The sequence below is a fragment of the Gavia stellata genome, chromosome 25 (assembly GCF_030936135.1).
Source record: "Gavia stellata isolate bGavSte3 chromosome 25, bGavSte3.hap2, whole genome shotgun sequence".
NCBI classification, from domain to species: Eukaryota; Metazoa; Chordata; class Aves; order Gaviiformes; family Gaviidae; genus Gavia; species Gavia stellata.
In genome coordinates this window covers 11,911,062-11,930,291 of record NC_082618.1, presented here as the reverse complement: position 1 = coordinate 11,930,291, position 19,230 = coordinate 11,911,062, and the positions used below count along the sequence as shown (strand labels likewise).

At 41.2% G+C, this 19,230-nt stretch overlaps 1 protein-coding gene across 2 annotated transcripts in view; it reads left to right on the top strand.

Moving 5' to 3' along the window:
* The window catches only part of NF1 (neurofibromin 1), a 103,539-nt gene extending 84,309 nt beyond the window's left edge, over positions 1-19,230 (top strand). For both annotated transcript variants that reach the window (XM_059829468.1, XM_059829467.1), the window contains 10 exons: positions 514-645; positions 1,183-1,318; positions 2,135-2,292; positions 3,209-3,331; positions 4,033-4,160; positions 4,881-4,981; positions 6,144-6,286; positions 7,131-7,177; positions 7,986-8,202; positions 14,993-19,230. In XM_059829468.1, the coding sequence (XP_059685451.1) occupies positions 514-645; positions 1,183-1,318; positions 2,135-2,292; positions 3,209-3,331; positions 4,033-4,160; positions 4,881-4,981; positions 6,144-6,286; positions 7,131-7,177; positions 7,986-8,202; positions 14,993-15,135 (1,328 nt within the window). In that variant the 3' untranslated portion in view covers positions 15,136-19,230. The remainder of the gene's footprint in view (positions 1-513; positions 646-1,182; positions 1,319-2,134; positions 2,293-3,208; positions 3,332-4,032; positions 4,161-4,880; positions 4,982-6,143; positions 6,287-7,130; positions 7,178-7,985; positions 8,203-14,992) is intronic.

Below are 19,230 nucleotides of genomic sequence, written 5' to 3'. Positions count from 1 at the left end.
AGTCCAAGGATAAAGGGGAAAAAATGGGTGGTGGATTTTAAATAACTAGGATCACACAATAGATACAGAATTAAATGTTCTTTGACTAAAGGACTTTGCCAGATTTCCTTTATATGTGTCCTATGAAGGTCTTTAGTGCTGATGATAGAAATTCTTAACTGTCACAGGACGTGTGGCTTCATTTGCTGCAGTTCTTTACTTCTTCCCCCAAGAATGCTCTCTTTCTCTGTGTGTTTGCCTGTGTTCAGGCTCCTTCCTTCTTTTAGAAGACTGATTTGTGAGATAATAGATATAATACGTGCATAGACTTTTGAAATTATGTGATTTTGAGGGGCAGAAAAAACCAGTCTTGAATGTGCAATTTCTGTTAGCATTGTGCTTCCTTACTCTTTACATGAAGCATCCTGAGAACATGCTGAAAAATATTGATAAATATTTTCAAAATATTAATGCTTCATAAATATGTATTCAAAAACTCAGTACAATATTTGGTTTCTTAACCTCATTTCTTAGGGTACAGGCATCCTTCTCCTACCACTGTAGCAAGAACAGTAAGGATTTTACATACACTACTAGCTCTGGTTAACAAACATAGGAACTGTGACAAGTTTGAGGTGAACACCCAGAGTGTGGCTTACCTAGCAGGTAAAATCAAACAAACAAACATCCTTTTAAATTTGTGCTAACTGAAAAGGAATGGATTATTGTGGGAATTCTTGTGGTTTTAGGTTGATAAAATTGTACCAACGTAAAGGAAACGTGTAACTGGAGATGGACAAGAGTCTGGGCTAGACTGGGGTACAGCAGGGAGCGCTTAGGGTGGACTGAAGGCTTGCCAGCACAGACCTGCTGTGCAGCTTCCGGAGTACTGCAGGGAGGCTGAAGGTTTCTTGGTTTAAATGCTGAAGTGCATGCCTTCGAACGTTCAAATTCTTAGTGGTCTAGAAATAGAAATTCTGGCCATGTGAGGGCAAATGTTTAAATCGTGTAATTGTAACTGGATGAGGAATATAATTCTTTTTAAATGACATACTTTTAATCTGTACATTTCAGTAAGGTGTAATTACATCTCAGTGGTCTTATTTGTACTAAGTAAAAAATTTAAATTGACAGAATATTGCTTGCATTCTTCAATGTATTCCTACTATGGAAAACTTATGTTAGCTTTCTTTGAATTTTTAGCATTGCTGACAGTATCTGAGGAAGTTCGAAGTCGCTGCAGCCTAAAACATAGGAAGTCTCTCTTGTTGACAGACGTTTCAATGGAAAATGTTCCTATGGATACATATCCCATACATCACAGTGACACTAGCTATAGGTTGGTTGTCTAACTTTTAGATAAGTTATCTAAATTTGAATGTCTGTTTACATTAGTAAGCTATCTAAAGGTGACGTGTGGTATATTGAAAACTGAAACCCACATTCATAAAGCTAAGTTAATGTTCTGTTATTGGTTCCTGACCAATATGCTGCTTATACTGTGATCAAGAGTCACAGAGAAATTTGGGTATTCCTGGAGATTTAATTTTGAGATCCGTAAAGCTATTTCAGAACTTAACTGCTTTGGGCGTTCTTAAACTCTTTGCTGACCTCTTTCTATGAGACCTCATTTCACCTCATTTTTCATTTATATTTTAGAATAAAGTCTTTCTAAGAGCTTCAAGGCATGTACGAAGTAATCGTTTGGTCCCTGTCATTGGAAAATCTTGACACCTTATAGCCTGTCTATAAACAGCCACAGAGATAAGCTAGGAAATCAACCTAGAAGTGACATGGAGAGCCAGTTTCTCTCAACAGAGAGCACTTTACTCAGTATCTCTCTTTTTAGCCTCCAGTATGGAGTAGCTGATTATTAAATATCTTTCATCTTGCCTCATAGGCTGATTTGCTTGTGTTCTTTTCATTGCTTTATTTTTTATCTCTTCAGCATTACATGCATATCAGATTGTTAGTTTTTACTAGCTAAGACATTTTTGCAAGCAAAGTAATTACTATTTCTTAATATGTGTTTTTGGGAGATTAACCTGTTAGGAAAGATGGGTTTAATAAAGGATAGTTTGGCTAGTTGAAAAATTTATACCTAAATGTGCACAGTTTTAAAGATTTTCTTAATTTAATTTCTCTGCACTTTCAGGACACTAAAGGAAAATCAACCATGGTCATCACCAAAGGGGTCAGACAGACATCTGGCTGCCAGTTACCCGACAGTGGGACAGATAAGCCCTCGAACACGAAAATCCATGAGTTTGGATATGGGGCAGCCTTCACAAGCGAACACTAAAAAGCTTCTAGGTTATTAAGATAACTAATTTACTGATTTGTCTACAGAATACCCCAGGAAGTACTACTGGAGAAAAAACCATACTTTTATTTATTTTGACTTTAAGTGCTTATTCCTGATTCAGAGGAATATATGCAGTTTCTACAAAATACAAATTAGAGAACACTGTACAGTTAAAGAGGACTAACTTGGTTCTTTTGATCATGAAGCGGGGGGGAAGCAAGAGTGACACTCAGAATGTGCGTGTTGAAGTGGAGAAAAAAGGAAAAAAAAGGAAGGAAAAAAGATACTTCAGCTACTAAAGATTCATAGTGCCAGTTTTCTGCCACTAGCCCTCCTTCAACAAACCAAGAAGCTGAATAGCTAAGCTTAGCTACTATATTGAATACTCTACCTTATGCTAGAAGAGATGGTCCCAAAACATTTTAGATGTTTTGGAAGCAATCTGATTTTTATTCATGGCTTCTCAGTGCATCATGTTTACAAGCGAAGTCTTAATATCAGAGAAACAAGACGGGTTGCTTTGCATAACTTGTGGTTACCCTTTTACATTATGCAGTATATATATGGAAGGAGAGGGGCATTTCTTTCGTTACAATCCTATTACTGCTTCCTTTTCAGTAATCACATTTTGGCATGTTTATTCGATGTGATGTGTTGACCAGGAAACCATAGCATGCCCACAGCTTACATATTTGAATAAATTGCATGCTTTCCTCATATGTATTGTGAAGCATTTTGGAAACTGTGATGGAGAGCGGCATGGTGTGATCGTATTTTCTCTACCATCCCTGAAAATGGTGAAAACGTCCCCAGATTCCTATCAATAACATTGTAGATAGGAGAGTAGCTTGGCCAGAGAATCAGAACTAGTTAGAATATGGATTTAGATTTAATGTTTTTAATTGCCTGATAAATTGTTTTTAGGTACAAGGAAAAGTTTTGACCATTTGATATCGGACACAAAGGCTCCTAAAAGGCAAGACATGGAATCTGGAATCACAACGCCTCCCAAAATGAGGAGAGTAGCCGAAAATGATTATGAAATGGGTGAGAAACAGGACTAACATTTTAAGACTAATACTAATTATAAATGCTTTGTATATATATACAAAGGATTATTTCTAAATTCAATGTTTATTTGCCTAGGTTACTGCAAGGTAAGGGAGAAATATCGTTCTTAACAGTGGCTTCTGGGGAGTACAGTCTTCCATATCACTGGCAACTGAGGTTTGAATTAGAGTTGCTCAGTTTGCAGGTGCAGAATAAGGGGCAGCTATAAAGCACTGCATACAGGAGTGAAATGAAATAAATAAAATTGGGCTTTTTATAAGTTAATAAGCCCTATGCAAATTTCTGCAGGAGATGGAACATGACTTAATGCCTAGAATGCCTCTCTTCATCTTCTCCCACATCTGCTTCCTGTGCCCCCATCCCCAATTGCAATGCAAGACCAGGGTTCTTCTGTTGTATCAGCTGTCAGTCTGCTGCCTGACCCTGAATATGGTACTTACCACCCCTGGGCCTGTATTTCACTGAATAGGAAATTGGGGTTATTGTTTACCATTTGATAATACATCCCATGTAATGGTCTAGCGCTGCTAGTATTACAGCGTAGTTGTTGCTTTTATACTTTATGAAAAGACTGATGAACTCTGAAGTTTGCGTACGACTGAATTTGTGCAGGAGTTAATTCTATTTTGGTTTGGGTTTATTTTGCTTTGAATGAGTTGCTCTTTTTTATCTGGCAGAAACCCAGAGAATATCACCGCAGCAACACCCGCATCTTCGAAAAGTTTCTGTTTCTGAGTCAAATGTCCTCCTAGATGAAGAAGTTCTGACTGACCCAAAAATTCAAGCACTGCTGCTTACAGTTCTTGTAAGCCTTCTTTCTGTGTATTGTCTGTTATTTTCTGATACACTTTTAGTTTCCAAAGCAGCATACATGTTCCTTGCAGTGTTTCTAAATTCATATGGATCAGAATCACTGTGATGTGCAAGTCTATTCTTTTGTTGCCCTTCTTCAGACTTTCTAGGAATCGCTTTTAGAAATGTATTTAAGTGTTCTTTGAGAGCAAATACTGAATTTTCATTATCCTGTATTCTTTTGCAGAACATGTCCAACAATTGTCCCTTTTTCCTGGAAGATTTTTATCACAAACTAATTTTATACAATAAAATTATATATTATACTAAAAAAATTTAGTAGTGAAAATTGTTGGAATCACAGCATAATTAAGTTTAGAAGTTGACTAACTAGTAATATAGGTACAGTATAATTGTGCTTTCTTCATATGTACCAATACAGTTTCCTTTCCTAATATAATTCAAAAAGACTCAGTCGCTCAGTTTTAGCAATAACTGACTGGCTAAATTTTTTGCCAAAATAGAAGCTATTTATTACCAACTGTTTTATTGTTTCCCACATACATATAAAATAACTTGATTCCATTTCTAAAGAGGACACAAATTAATCTCTCGTAATGCTGCTTTCTGCTATTTGGAGATCTTAAAACCTTAAACTACAACAACAACAAAAGCCTATAACTACTCAAATTAAATTAGAAGCATGCTAATTTAATCCTTTACATTATGACAGGCAACATTAGTGAAGTACACTACTGATGAGTTTGACCAGCGGATTCTGTATGAGTATTTAGCAGAAGCCAGTGTTGTCTTCCCAAAGGTCTTTCCTGTTGTGTAAGTATCTAAAACTCCGTTTATGGTGACTCTGTGCCTGGCCCTTCCTTTCAAAGGTCTCTGGACCAGGATAAGCATGTACAAGGTACTTACTCATTTGTAGGTTACTAGCTGCATTTTGTTGAGACAAATGTCCATAGCAATTTGAGAATCATCCTTTTTCCCTATGTTAAATGAATATAATGTTCTTACTAGAATAGGCGTCCTCGGATACCACTGCTACAGATGGTCCTCAGAAGCACTCTTCAGCGTCAGATTTTCAGGCAGGTTGGCAGAGCGTGGGAGAACTCTGCACCGCTGTTGCTAGGGAGCCTGTCTGCGCAGCCATCAGCTTCTTCCAAAAGCTTTCAGCATCGTTGCTGCCATTGCTCTAGTCTAGTGACTACCATGGCTTCATCGCTTCTTTGAGACTGCGGAGAATCAAATTACATTTTAATACGTTCGCGTAGCTTTCTATACGAGTCAATATATACTTTCTCTTAAATATTATTTTCCCCCCAGTCAGACTCAGGTTTTTTAATTACTACCTCAAGTGCATATCAAAACTGATGCAAAGCATAGTTCAAGGTGCTCTTTGGATGTATTTCTTTAGATATCAGTTAAAAGTTGTATTCGCTGGAGTCAATATACGTAGGGGAAACCCAACTGTCAGAAGTTAATATGAGTAGACTTTTAAAACTGACCTGTAATGCTACCTTTTTCTGGCTTTATAAAGTAATGGTCAAAGTACCGACAAGTTCTGTGAGCTATTGAAACCACAATTGTAAGTAACTGGCATTTGTATTAAAAAAACCCCACGCATGAGTTCTGCAAGGGAGCTCAAATGAGACAGTACCCCCAAGAGTTAAAAAAACTGCTTTGAAATTCCAGCGCTGACATGTACACAAATCCAATGAATAATTTTTCTGTTGAAAATAATGAAAATATTTGCAATTTAAAGTGCTAGGTAGATGCTTTAATGGGTTATATTGTTAGTACAATTTTTTGAAAGTGTTACACATCATAAGAGTCCTCGCTGAACATACATAGGAGTTCTTTTGTACTTCTAAAATCACTGAGATTTTGAAAATCCCATCTTAACTTCTGTTTGCCAAAGTCAGTTGGGGACTGCAGATTTATTTTATTTAGTGAACAAAAAATAAGCCACTTCTCTTTTCTTCAGGCATAATTTATTGGATTCCAAGATCAATACGCTTTTATCGCTGTGCCAGGATCCAAATTTGTTGAATCCAATTCATGGGATTGTTCAGAGTGTTGTCTACCATGAAGAGTCTCCACCCCAATACCAAACTTCTTACCTACAGAGTAAATATTTTTCCATTTTTTTAAAAACGGCTGTATTTTAAGTTAGGTTTACTACTGAAAATGTTTCAGAATTACTGCAACCCTAATAGAATAGTCAGTCAGTCTTGTGTGGAATCTCTCCAACTTCATATATCCTAGTAAAAATAAGAGTTTGTGTATTAAAAAAACCCACAACCTACTGATGTGAATATTAAAACTGCTTGCTGCTATTGTGCACCAAATGTTAAAAGTATTACACCATCTACATAAGTAAAAAGAAGTTGAAACTCAATATTCTGTTTCCACTAACCAATTTAAAGAAATACAAAACATGAATGGTGGTGATAAATGATGAGTTTCAAGTTAACCTTGTAAGTTAGGGGTTGATTTAATTATCGGTAAATTCCACAGAGCAACGTTTGTTTTTTAGTGCCCAAGCTCACTTTCATGTCACACTTGAACACTTAAAACCTAAATATTTTTTTATGGTCCTTAATCAAAAACATTCCAGGAAGATCCATAAGAAACAGATGACAGCTGAGAAAAACTTAAATGTTGACATAATTTTTAAAATGAGATGTGTATTCACATGCTAAATTTACCTTTTAAAATACCATCAAGAATTTCTTGCATGACAGTTCTGAGATTTTGAGGATTTTACAACTAGTGTATTTCATATACAAATTAAAATGTCTTAATTTTATCTTATACATGGTTTGGACAACATTTAATGTTGCATCTCCAAATCCAGATATTGCATTTCCATGCCTAAGTAAATCCAAGTGATGTACTACATGTACTTTCTAGTTGTTTTCTGTCAGTTGAGAACTGTCGTTTTGTGCTAACGTTCAGTTTGTTGTTGTAGGTTTTGGATTTAATGGGTTATGGAGGTTTGCTGGCCCATTTTCTAAGGTAAGAACAGTACACTATATATAAATCCATGAGTGTTTTGCCTTCGTTTTCTGTATAAAGCACACTGCTCCAGGAAAGACACAGATAAATGACAAGTCATAGAATTTATATGAGCAAGTTAGCAATATAAGGCTCACTTTTATAGCTGTGTTTTTGAGCCTGCATCAGATATTTTGATAGACTTGGTAAGGTACATTACCAAAGTTGGGCAAAAGCAGTCAGGGGTGTAAATGCACCTTTTCACTGCTCCCAAGTTCACTAAGGGGCCTTGGATGTACAGTATAATTCAGAAAGCCTTTAGTTCATTATGTGCATCTTACAGTGTAAGGGATTAAACTGATAAGAGTGATAATTCCACAAGGATAAAGTTTATGTAACAATGGAACAAATAAATGGAGCATCGACCATCTGTACTGCTGTTTGTTCCCTCTAGTCGTCGTATCAGGAACTAGATGAGCAGAGTAGGCAGCGTTCTGGATGTGAGGCTTCGGGGGCATAGGCAGTGCTTTTGGTAACATGTTAGGTGCAGGTAGCTCTGCCAGTTCACCTCATGGATGAAACGGCCCCGCTTTTCTGACCTTGCGCTTCCAGGCACTACTGAAGTTACGCCAACAAGTGGTCTTTAACGTGTGCATTTGGATTAATCTGGAGCAGACCACAAATCAGTTTTTAGAGATACAGCAAATGCTTTTTAAAATTTTCAGGCAAAACCAGTGTGATATTAGAGTGAGTTCTGGGGCGAAGCTCATATTGACAGAAAAGTAGAAAGAAAAGAACCAATCTCTTCTTTCGCCCCCATCACCCACAGCAAACACAAATCCCCGACTATGCTGAGCTCATAGTGAAGTTCCTTGATGCCTTGATTGACACGTATTTGCCTGGAATTGATGAGGAAACCAGTGAAGAATCTCTCCTGACACCCACGTCTCCATATCCTCCCGCAGTGCAGAGCCAGCTTAGCATTACTGCTAACCTTAACCTTTCCAATTCCATGACCTCGCTCGCAACTTCCCAGCACTCCCCAGGTCAGTAGCTGTTCTGGTGCTACACAGGTAAGGTAAATGTATTGAATTTACTGGTTTTGTAGCCAAACACTCAGTTTTGTTGTCTCTTCGGATGTGTTTATGCATCAAACATCATTGCATTCTTGAGTCAAATGAGTGTTAAACTGTTTACTAAGCGATGACACTGGTATTTCAGATGTTGGATTTTGTCCAGCGCAAAAGCTGTCTTCCAGGTCATTATACATGAAGGAAATAGCATTAAGTGCGTCCGAATGAGTAACGGCTGCATCTTAATATGGAACATATGCAACAGTGGGGCTTGAAAATTAATGACTATAAATATATAATCATGATATTTTGCAAGGAGAATAATACCTGTCTGGGCACTACAATGTAGCACATGCTAGGAAAAATAATCCAGAACTGCGCCGTGGAAGACTGTGTCAGTTGACTATAAGATTTAAGGCTCCTATAGACAGTATCATATAGAGGTCATGCTCTCCCTTGAAGAATAAAATTACTCATGTAGATATATACGGAATACTGGGTCGGTTCAGACTGCTGAATTGCCAGAAATATGCTGATGATAAAATGAAGGTGCTCAAGAAAAGAGCAGTCATCAAAGGCAGTAAATGGATAAAAACACTAAATTCCTTCTGCCTTGGGGAGAGGGGAATTACAGGGAGATGCAGAGGTTAAATTTAACAACATAGATTTTCAGGGTAAAAAATGAAAAAAGAGAGTAAAAACTCTTCAGTGTTAGAAATGAAGCATAAACTAGAGGAAATTAAATATAGGAAGAAAATGGAATTTATGTCAGAGAAATCTGCATGAAGACTCTTCCTGAAGTGATTTTGGATTAGTGTCATGTATACTGAGGAAATTCTTTACTCTTCTTTGTCATAAAAATTATACTGTGTAATATTTCTTAAATGATGACTTAACTATTGCAATTCTGAACACTGAAGTCAATCAGCCTTTTATTTCTGCTTTGTTTCTAACCTTGATGGAAGGCTAGAAACTACTTGTATTTGGGTATAATATTTACAGAGGTGTTTTGGGTTTTTTCACTCTGTCGTTGTTTACTGGATTCTGCTAGCCCTGAAGTAAGCTCTGCTTAGCTGTACTTAGCTCTATTCAAGAAATCTGGTTTTCCAGATTGTCAGTTTGCTCACAGATGCTATGCGTGGTTTTTGTTGAGTATGGTGAGCACTGCAGAGGTGAGGTGTGTGCACAAGTGCAACAGAGCTAAGACAGTGCTCTGTGTTTGAATAATTTGGGAATAGTGATTTTTTTTTTTTTTTTTTTTTTTTTTAATTTCATGCAGTGAAGAGTGATTACAACTTGCTTTTTTCCAGTATGAGAAGCCAACTTAAATTGTTTAGATTTGGGGAGATCACCTTCTTGATACACTGACGCTCTGTTCTAGAATTATATTTTAAGGTGCCCGTCAGTCTAAATATGCCCAAAACAGGATTTGCTTTCCAGTTCCCTGTCGATTCAAGATGATTTATTACATTAAATAATGTTATTCCAGTTGAGGAGAGAAAGTGTGAAGCTTGTTTTCCACAGTTGTTACCTCTCTCTCTGCTACTTTATGAAAAGCACTTTTAGCCTAAAGGAGACGGCTGTTGCCATTGTTTCCTTGTTTTGTATTCCTGCCTAAGAACAAGTGAAAGAGCATTGGCCTGAAGGGGACTTACTGGTGCCATCCTGGAATCCCATTTGGTTTGGGTAATAAGAATGGGTAAAAGTTGAGTTTAAAGAAGTTTTATAGACTGCTGTTTTACTTAACATTTTACAATGTCCATTATACATTATGAATATATAATGCAGCCACTCTATTATATTGTAACGCAATTCATCCTGTATATAGAAATATTTCTTTATAGAAACTCAGATAACAACCAAGATTATGGAAAAGGAAGGTGGTTCGTTAGAAACTTTCTTATTTAACGTACAGCTAAGCATTATCAGATATTAGAACAGCGAGAAGGATAAAATTAAAGGGGAAAAAAATAGACCTTGCTGTCAGCATGAAAATAAGTACATCATGGGCAGCATCTTTCCATTTGGAATGTAGAATTGGTAGCAACTCCAGCAGTTCTTTTTGCAAGGATGAAGTGATGATGCAGGATTAGGCCCTCTACTAGTGAAAAAAGCATTTTGCTGGGTAAATATCTTCTTTCCTTACACCTCACTTTCTATTCCTTCTTCCTTTGTTAGCTAAGAGGAAGGAATTAATCCAGCTCTTCAAAAATTTCTTTCAAGTGTTCTGCAAACAGATGGCTTTTATCAAACGCTGGTTGAGCCCATCTCCCCAAATGGAGTCAGGAACTAGTGAACTTGTTACATGAGTCAGGATACTAGTGAGTCTGTAATAATGCATTTATGACACTCTGTGCGTGGTTTGCTTGGAAATTAAATTTTAAAAGACCGGTGTGGAGGCCAGGAGATTACTAATGGTTCCATTTTTTTCAATCAGCCTTTGTAGGTGTTTCCAGCTAGTGTGAAACAGCCTTAAGTGATTACTACTTTATGAAAGCCTTGTGCTTAATGTTTAATCTAAGTGGTGTTTTCCCATCATCTCTTACTATTTGTTAGTGTCTTGCCTATTTCCTTGAGCATTCTCACTTCATTCTAGCAATTTGAATACAGAGACTTGGGGGTTTGATCAGGGGATCTCCAGCTTTCTCAAGCTGTGGACCAGGTCACAACACGGAGCTTTTCATTTTGCTCCTTCATCCCACGTTTATTACATTGCTCCACTTTAATCAACCTACAATTTCACTAGTTTAAACTGGTATGGTAACCAGCGGAACTTTGCATAAAACATGCTTTGCTTTTTAAGCTGTTTCATTGCATTAAAAATGTAATTGGTCTTCTGACACTTTATACAGCTCCATAGCTGCATACCTGAATATTGCATTCTCGTTAACTGTGCCTAGAGGTGTGTGGTGGTGGTGTTGTTGCTGTACACATTTATGCTGTAGAGACAAGAGTGAGGGAGTAAGACCTAATATCTGCCAGGATGAAAATCATAGGTGAAAGAATTCCAGAATATGAAGTAAAGGTGGGCCACGGGATTCCTTGAAACAGGAAGGCAACTATGGGACTAATAAGGGAAGCAGATCTGTCATCCACTTACTCTGATTTGAGAACTACTGAACAAGAAAATCAAGTATTTAGCAGTGCTGAGTTACTTCATCACACTGAGTTAAAGAAACAGTTTCAGCCAAGTGAGTTTTTTATTATGGTTACAAATATGTTAAGTTGCAGATAAACGAAAAATTCTTTTCTTGCATCTGAAAACAACTAGGCGAGATCATTGCTTAGAAATGTGTTGTCTGTCATCGTTTCTTCTCCTTTCCCTTCCCTTCCCCTTGTCATGGACATTATTCACTTATGTTTTTTCTTTCATTCTGTGTCTGTGAAGCTTCTCTGCCTTGCTCTAAATCTGCAGTTTTCATGCAGCTTCCTCATCAAGGTACACTCTACTTTCATCATATTTGCACGAAATACTGCTTGATCTGCTTTAGGGTTGGGCTTGTGGCATGAGAAGTGGTTGACTGATCCTTTTGACACGGGAATGGCTGCAGTGTAAGTGCTAAGCTGTTGCTTTTCTTGTGTGATGCTAATAATATCTAATGATAGAGCAGGCAAAGAAAGTCAGTCACAGCCTTAAGAATAAGCTAAGTTTGGTAATAGAGAAGTGGATGCTTGGTATGTGAAATTACTCTGCTGCAGGTATTAAGCTAAAATGAAGAACTATTTCATGTGAGCTCTTTAGAGTCACAGGAAGTCAGCTTTAAGTTCAGTTACACACAACCGGAAAACAGGCACAAGTTCTTTGGACTAAATTGCAGCAGACGGAAGCTCAATGAAGTGGGTACTCAACACCATTTGATTTCTGCTTCTGTATGGAGAAATAAGAAAAAGCTGCAGAAGAGGGTTTTTTGCTCACGCCCGTGGGTTGCTTCCTATTCTTACCGTAGTTTGTGGTTTTTGTAAGCTCACACCCACACGGGGAGAGGAAGGATGATGGAGCCTGCAGCCAGCTTCTGGCTGGAGTTTGCAAATTGTCCCTATATGTGTGTGAAATGTGGAGTGTGTTCGTTACTCTTGCTAATGCCAATGAGAATCAATTTCTTACAAGGATGAGACATAACTGTGGGAGATGTCATTTATAGTAATAGGATTTTGTTCTAACCTTTTTATTCACTGTGAGGCGTCCTAATTTTTGCTGCTGATGGTACTTTTAGCCTCTTGCATAAAAACACCCTTCCTGCTATTCATTCCAATGCTGCACATGTACCAGAAGTGTTGAGAGTGTTGCTAAACGCATGTCAAACGGACTGATTTTGTTGCAGAAATAATGTGACAGCTACAGTAGGATATTGCTACAGGAATGGTTAACTCATAGTAGCATCAGCATAAAAGTAATAATTGATTGGAAGCGTGTCTGCATTAAACAGAAGTCTCAGCTTGTATATATTCCAGTTACTGTGTCCAAAGCTGTTAGAGTAACAGCTCGTAACCCAAGGCTTCCACGTGCTGCCATCATGTCAGCATGAAGTTTACACTGCAGCAGTTCATTTTTGAGATTTGTTTGATGTTACTCTTCTAGCAAAACATAATAGTTACCTTGTCCTGTAGAGAACATCCAAAGCTTCTCAGAAAAGTACGTGCACTTGGGTACAAAGCCTGTCTCGTTTCATCCTCATCTTGCCCTCCAACAGCCTCCTCCTGCCTTTGGTGCAGGCAATAGCAGTTCTTGTAAAGATTTCCAGACTCGCCTGTTCCATGCGTGTTTCCTGTTAATACCCTGCTTAGAAAACTTTTTCTTTAGTTGGCCTTGTTAAAAATTAATTCTTGATTCTTTTTTTACTCTCATTTTGCCAGGGTTTAAATCATTCTAATTGGTGTCTACCTGCATAAGTTCTGTTTCTGCTGTATGCAAAATTAGCCAGCTAAGCCATTCATTCCTCCTGGCAATGAGACGGAGTCCTCCCAACATCAATTTGTACGTTACGTATTTTTACTGATCTTTATTTGTGAGCCAAGGTTCAGTGTTGAGGAGAATTTTAGGTACTTGAATACACACGAATCTTCTCTGGTAGCCAGAATCAGCCTCTGCCATTGCAGCAGGATTCTGCAGGTTCAGAAGTGAACCTTCCTCACTCTGCTGTCCCCCTGTTTAATAGCAGTCGTTGGCGTTCGGCTGGAAGAACCCACAGGTTTGACAGTCTGTCCATTCTTCCTCCTAGAGAATGCAAAGGCGGGAAGAGGCTTGAGTCAAACTCCTTCATTTGCTTAGTCTTCTCAAAACCAGAGTCAGAAAGGGCTTTGTGGCCTGGAAGACTTTCCTTTTGTGTTCTCAGGGGGTACGGATACTGGTACGAATGCTTTGTGGATGGAGGGGAACCCTTCATGTGCCGTGTGAAGGTTTATGTACGCTATTTCCCCTATTAAATAAAATTCCTGTTTCTGTTTTAAGAGCTGACTAGGTGAGCTCAGTGAACAGTTCATACCCCTGTCTATTTTCACACAGTCGTAGGAAAGTAGCATGGGTTGAAACAGATCAGCCAGTGCCCGCAGGCCAAAGTATTTTGTCAAATTCAGTCTGCAGCTTCGAGGGGGAAGAAGATCATTGGAACGAGTCATGTTGAAATGTGGTAAGCTGTGTGTAGGTGAGCGCGTAGATCTGCGTGGGCAAGCATCGATCGCACTTCAGCGCATGGAGGTGGTTTATCTGGTCGAAGCCCAGGCTTTCGCTGAACGCGGGGTCGTACATCTGAGCCTGAAAAAGTGGGTTTTGATACTACAGTGCTGCATTAAAATAGCTGTCCCAGATTTGTCATTTGTGAGACATCATCGACAGGAGGATTGTATTGCGTTGGGCTAAAATAGCGTCCTGGCCTGGCTGGGGGAGAGTGAAGTTTCTTCACAGCAGCCGGCATGGGGCCGCGTTTTAGATCTGTGCCCGGTGCTGAGCGGTGTCGGCGCAGGTCCGCGCTCGGCCCCGGGGAGTAGCGGGGGGCGGGCGGGGGGCTGGGGGGACGCAGGCGGGCCGGGGGCCCGGCTCCCCGAGGAGCAGCGCTGTGCCAGGCGGCGGGACGAGGGGGGACGAGGGGCGCTGGGGAGGGCCGCCGTCTTCCGCCGGGGACCCGGCCGGGCGCTGGCCTGCCCGGCGGGGCGGTGAGCGATGGCCCCTGCATCGCTTCTCTTTCGTTTTGCTTTTTCTCTATTTTTCTTCTTTCTTTTAATCTCTACCGCCCGTTTTCTTGCTTTTTGCTCTCCCTCTCCTCTCCGGCCCCGCCGGGGCGAGCGGCTGCCCGGTGCCGCCCTGCCCGCTGGGGCCGAGCTGCCCCGGACGGTGTTCGGGGTTGTTCTGGCCACGCCGTGCCCGCCCCCGCCGCGCTCCCCGGGCCCGCGCCGCCGCTTCGTGCTGCCAAGCGCCGTGTTGAGCGAACGGCCGCTTGCGGGCACGGCAGAATTCGGCGGCGTTTGAGCACGACGGCCCTCCCCGTCCCGACTGCTGACTCCAGCGCGGGCGGGTCCCCTCCGGCGGGCCGGGGCCGGGGCCGGGGCCGGGGCCGCGGTCGGGGCCGCGGTCGGGGCCGGCGCTGCCGCGGGGCGCCCCCTGGCGGGCGGCGGGCGGGGCTGTCCCGCCACCCCCGGGCCCGCGGCACCGCCGGTGTCTCCGGCCGTCGTCCCGACCCGCGCGGCCGCAGGAGGAGCCGTCCTCGCGGCGGTGGCGTACCGGCCGGCCCAAGCGGCGGGGCTAACCTCCCTCCTTGTGTTTCCCCAGGGATCGACAAGGAGAACGTGGAGCTCTCGCCCACCGCCGGACACTCCAACAGCGGGAGGATGCGCCACGGCTCCGCCAGCCAAGTGCAGAAGCAGCGAAGTGCTGGCAGTTTCAAACGTCACAGCATCAAAAAGATCGTGTGACTATTTCTTCTTAATTTTTTTTTTAACTGACTGACACACGCGGGCCCCTCGCAAAGGGCCCTCCGCCGGTCGTGATGCTGCACTTAATTTTTAAAGTTCCCATCCTGTCAGCCGTGTTGCCAGATGATCAACTCTTGAAACATTGCCTGAATCTTAATGCCTTCATTTCCTTTCTTCTGTTTTTGATTTAAGCCAGTGTTTCAGAACCGCTCATGCAGATCCTGAGGGTCTCGTTAGCCGGAGGAGGTGTGGAGCTCTTGAACACTGCCGAACCGTATCTCGTCCAAACACGAAAGCCATGTCCCATAGACAGTTCTACCTTGCTTCTGTTATCTGCCTTCTTTGTTTCTTCTCTAAAGGAAAGTGTTAATCCTGTTTGCACACTTTTCAAGGTAGTGGCTTTATGAGCCGGGGGAAGTTACGATAATCCTGGTTTTAATTCAAACTGGTAAGATTTTTAGCTGTGGACTTTTTTTTACCATACTTAAAAGAAACTTACGATAGCCGCAGTACAATGAGCCTAATCAGAAGTGGTGGATTAGATTAAATTTCTAGTAATTAGCAATAAACTTGAGAGGACAAGGCGGCTGCATGAGCCTCTCTCATTCCCCAGACCATAGCTTCACATACTGGGACTGTGTATGGACCAGACTGGACAAACTGGCTTTTTTCCAAAGCAAATTTTTGTTGTTGCTGTACTTTAACTGCACTAAAAAAGCTCATGTAGTGGAAAGAAAATCGTTGAGAACTGACTATTACGCTGTCATTGTAGCAGTGTTGAAAGTTTATTGCTTCTTTCTTCCATTTAGCACATACTTTAGTTTTGCCCTTCCCAACAATACGCACCTTCGAGAAATCCCTGGCAGAGTAACCGTCGGGGCGTGGAGGGGAAAACGTAATGAACTAGCTTCCAGCTCTGGGCGATGGCGCTTGGCAAAGCTGCTCTGGTGCTGCCCGAGCAATGATACAAAACCAGTGATGTTTGCTTAAGGTACATGAATTTAAAAATAACTGACACTGTGTCAAATCCAGGCGACGTCTGAACGTGCGCAGCGCAGTTCCCGGTATCAGTACAGCCGTTGGCAGTTGGACCCCTTTTGCAGAACTTCCGAGGGGTTCGCACAGGGGGTGATGCAGAACTGAAATGGCCGTCACTGTGAAAGACCGGCCAACGACAGTCATGTGTCAACCACGGACGGCTGCGGGAACACGCCACTGCGCTGATGACACGCACAGGCGCAGCGCTGGCTGCTGCCCGTGCGGACGGAGAATGTGCAGAGCGCGTGGCCTTGGAGGGGAGCAGAGGGTCTGAGAGAAGGGCCACTCCTCGGCTGCTGGCCCGAGGGCTGAGGCACAGTTAAACTTCCCAGCTTCAGGCCCCGCTTGTATGTTAGAAATTAACAGTCTGTGAGTGGCTTTAAAGGAAAAAAAAAGTCTATCCACTATATAAAATAAAACCCTCTAGTGCAATTTTGTTAGTGGCTTTCAGTAAATCAAACTCCACAGCTAAATTATTAGAGAATGGTACAATTAAGTGTTCAGATTTTATTGCTATAGCACATAATTCACATGTATCCACACAGTTACAATGTAACATTTATGTAAATAAAAATACCTTTATTGTATTGATTCATAAAATAACAATTTAATTTCTTTAATTTGTTTACAGTCCTGGAAAAACTATGAACACAAATGTAATATGCAAATAGTTTGCCAAAACAAGGGGAAAACTTAGAATTAGCAGTCTTGAAATAGATACGTTGGAAAAAACAAAGACTCGTGCAATTAACCAGATTTTTCAATTCTTGGTCGTGTAGGAGCTGCAGTAGAAACATGGTCACTGAACCGATACAGAACTGTGAGAGGGATTGTGGGGCTAGAACTGAACGTAGGAGAGCAGGGACTCGTGCCATGTCCTGAGCTGCTGCGCCTGTAAAACTTGGGGAGTCACCCATTTAAAAACTGTTCTCATCTCATACATCAAACTGCAAAGAGCCACCTTCCGCACCGCTGCCAGCTTGCACTCGGTTCTCCTGAACCAAGCTAATTCCAGCCCTTTCTGTTTTGCTGAAGACGATAGTGAATTGTAGAAGCCTGAAGATGTGTAGATAGGAGGAAAAAGGAATCTCTTGTAGAGGTAGTTTGCTGTTAGAAAAACACAGCTTTCAGTTGTTTCTCCTGCAAGCAGATTTTCTTTAAAGAGAAACAGTCATTCCTGTTGAACTACCAAATTGGGTTTCTTTGGGCTGGGGGCATTTGAGAGCAACTCTTTCAATATCTTGTACTGCCTATATAAAAAAAAAAAAGTGTCCCTAAATTGGAACTAATGCATTCTTTGAAATACCCCTAATGTGAAATTAAAATGGACAGTGATTGAAATTACCTTTCATGTGAGAACTAGAACTACGCCAGGCTCTCAGTCCCAGCTGAAAAAAAGGGGTCTCTTCATAAAGTGAGTCAACAAAATAGAATTTATTCTGTTTCCTGAAAGGCGGGAGAGTCATTCAGTGTGGTCACTGCGTGGTTCAGCGAGAGGACCTGAACCTTCTGCGAGCAGGAGTGTCAAACACGTTAAGTAACGGGCGCTGAATTTGGGTGTCATTATGGTCAATGGCGGAGGTTCCGATGAGGATCACGCGCGCCCCGATACGCAGCAGGGTTACCTCCCAGCACCAGTAGTTGGGAAGCTTCTGCTTAGGTCAAGGGGGAAAACATGGCCTTTCTTTAATGAGTAAACTTCTCTTAGTAATTAGTTGTTCAGTGCCTTACTGTCACATTCCTCACTTAGCTGCTCCCTGTAACAGCCGTCGCTGTTATTTTGCCTTTTTGTTTTCTTTCTCACGTCCTCCTTTATTTGTTCTCTTCTCCCGTTTTGAATATTCTCCATCCTGCTCTGTTTCGCTCCCGCGAGCACCGCTCGGTTCCCAGTCCAGCCTGCGTCCGTTCTCTCCTCATCCCGTCACTCCGCTCGTAGCAATCAGCAGGTAGTTGCTGGTGACGATGTGGGCTTGAAACCTGGTCTAAGGAGCGGGAGACAGGTCTCAGCGTTCCGACCTCCGAGTCGCTGTTTCAGGCAGCCTGCAGACGACCGGGCAGCCGCTGCAGCAGTGGAGTCTGGGCACTTTGAAATGAAAACTGAGATTCAGAAAAATCCGGTTTTAACGTGTGGACCATAGAACTACATCACGGGGACTGTATGTCTGACACCCCTCTTTTAGAACACGTTACCCATTACGCACTAACTACAGTTGAGTACTGTAAAGACAATTAACGTTTTGTTTGTGTTTGTATTTTCCCTGACTTACAGATAATTCAGTAGTATTTGAACAGTGCATAACCTACCTGTTAATTATGCTGATGTTTCTGCTTTAATGTGCATGAGGTTTCCAAGAACAGGAAACATTTCATATCAGTATTGTGGACTGAGCAGCTGGGAGCGTCCCGGTGCTCTGTCCCTAACTGGGTTGTAGGTTTTAGGGCTTTTTCTGTTTCATTCTAAGGTTAATTTTTTCCAAATGTAACAAAGCACGTCTTATTGTTATGCAACAAATTTACCACAGAAAGTCACTTTTAGTGTTGGTCCCACAATTTTTTTTTTAATGCAGTATATTCACCTGTAAATAGTTTTTGTGTAAAATTTGACAGAAAAGTATATTTACTACACTGTAAATACATGTGACAATATATTGTATTATTTTGCTTTTTTTGTAAAGCAGTTAGTTGCTGTATATGTATAACATACAAATTTGATTATTCTAGTGTTAGTAACTGTTAACTACTACTACTACTCCTTCCTGCTGTTGCGTTACGTCATTTAAAAAAAAAAAAAGCTGTGTACTATAAACTTACACTGTGTATGATATCTTACTATTCCCATTTGGGCCTCAACTTCCAAACTGTTTCCTTGATTCACGATCCTGTTCATATTGTAAGCAAGCGTGCGACAGCTGGTGAGAGCTCTGCTGCCTCAAACGCAGTTGGTAACTGTAGGTAAAAGTGGTAGAAACCTGGTTTCAGATAATTGCTGTTCACCCCATTTTCCCCTCATGTATGTACTTTCCCTTTTTTTTGAAGTAAAATGTAAATTCAACCTGC